Source organism: Sinocyclocheilus rhinocerous, unplaced genomic scaffold (genome assembly GCF_001515625.1).
Source record: "Sinocyclocheilus rhinocerous isolate Xijiao unplaced genomic scaffold, SAMN03320098_v1.1 scaffold1230, whole genome shotgun sequence".
NCBI lineage: Eukaryota > Metazoa > Chordata > Actinopteri > Cypriniformes > Cyprinidae > Sinocyclocheilus > Sinocyclocheilus rhinocerous.
In genome coordinates, this window is record NW_015652275.1 from 102,249 (window position 1) to 103,491 (window position 1,243).

At 41.2% G+C, this 1,243-nt stretch overlaps 1 protein-coding gene across 1 annotated transcript in view; it reads left to right on the plus strand.

Annotated features, from left to right (window-relative positions):
- Positions 1–333: 333 nt before the first annotated feature.
- rapgef5a (Rap guanine nucleotide exchange factor (GEF) 5a) overlaps positions 334–1,243 on the plus strand; it is a 23,677-nt gene continuing 22,767 nt past the window's right edge. Inside the window, exon 1 of the mRNA XM_016520103.1 lies at positions 334–715. Coding sequence (XP_016375589.1) covers positions 352–715 — 364 coding nt within the window. The 5' untranslated portion in view covers positions 334–351. The remainder of the gene's footprint in view (positions 716–1,243) is intronic.

The window sequence follows — 1,243 nt, forward strand, 5'->3', positions numbered from 1 at the left end:
CGAGGACGGAGATAAGAGGTGAGGCCACGCCCCCGTATCTAGCCCCTCCCCTTTATTTACATATCCTTAAGCACCATCCCTCCTCCAATCAGTCTCTCTCTCTCGAACACATTACTGTTGTTTGCTTCCTCATTACAGCTTGAGGAGGAACCGCTGACAGCTTGCGTGTGCATGTAAACATGACTTCTTAGGTGGTGTTTGTGTGCAATCTGTGCGTTTTGCTGCACACAAAGTGTTTTCAGGTTGGTGTAAGTTTGTCCAGGAGCTCACAGGGGAGTCGATCGTCTCTGCAGCCCGGGATTGGACCCCTGCGCCGGGCATGACGCAGCACGCAGCTGCCTGGAATGGACAATGAAACTCAGACCCGTCACACTTGTGCAGGCAGAGGAGGATGACTGTGATGATGAAGACAGGGAGTGCAGCAACACTCTGGAGGATGAGGATGAGATGCCCACGTTTGACATTCCTCATTTTCATTACATTGATGATGATGAGGAGGAGGATGATGATGGTTATGTTGTAAACAGACGGCGCTGGAGCGGCTCTTGTTCGGCGTGTTCCTCCTCTGAGGACGAGTACCCATCCGAATCTTCCTCTTCTGCTCTGTCCCGCAGGTATGTGGTGGTGTCCGGGACGCCCCAGAAGATCCTGGAGCACCTGCTGAGCGACCTGCGTCTGGACGAGCACCAGGGGGCGACGGAGAGCAAAGAGGCGGGTGAGTGATTCCAGCCTCATCGTTGGATGAAAATCTGATTTGCATTTGTGTAATCTGAAGCATTTGACTGTGAAACTATGAGATAATAATGTATTTTAATTCGTCAGAATATGATTCGCTTGATACGGATAGTCTGATGTTATACACGATGTATGCTAAGGCAAGATTTACTATACTAGATAACTTATTCTTCAATTTATACTTAAATTATATTACATATTAAATATATTAATTATTATTTATAAGAATGAATAATAATTATTAAAATGTATCATGCAAGAACTGTTATCTTACTATTTTGTTAATAAAATTTGTTAACTAATAATTATAATTATTACAGTTACAATACAGTAAATGTATATTTAATGCATATTTCTATCTTTTTAATGTATAATCTATCTGTCTGTATAATATATAATTTAAAAATTAACTTACTAATTTATATATATATATATATATATATATATCCATGACATGCTTTCAGATGGAGCAGCATTTAATACACAGAGCCATAGATCACTGACAACT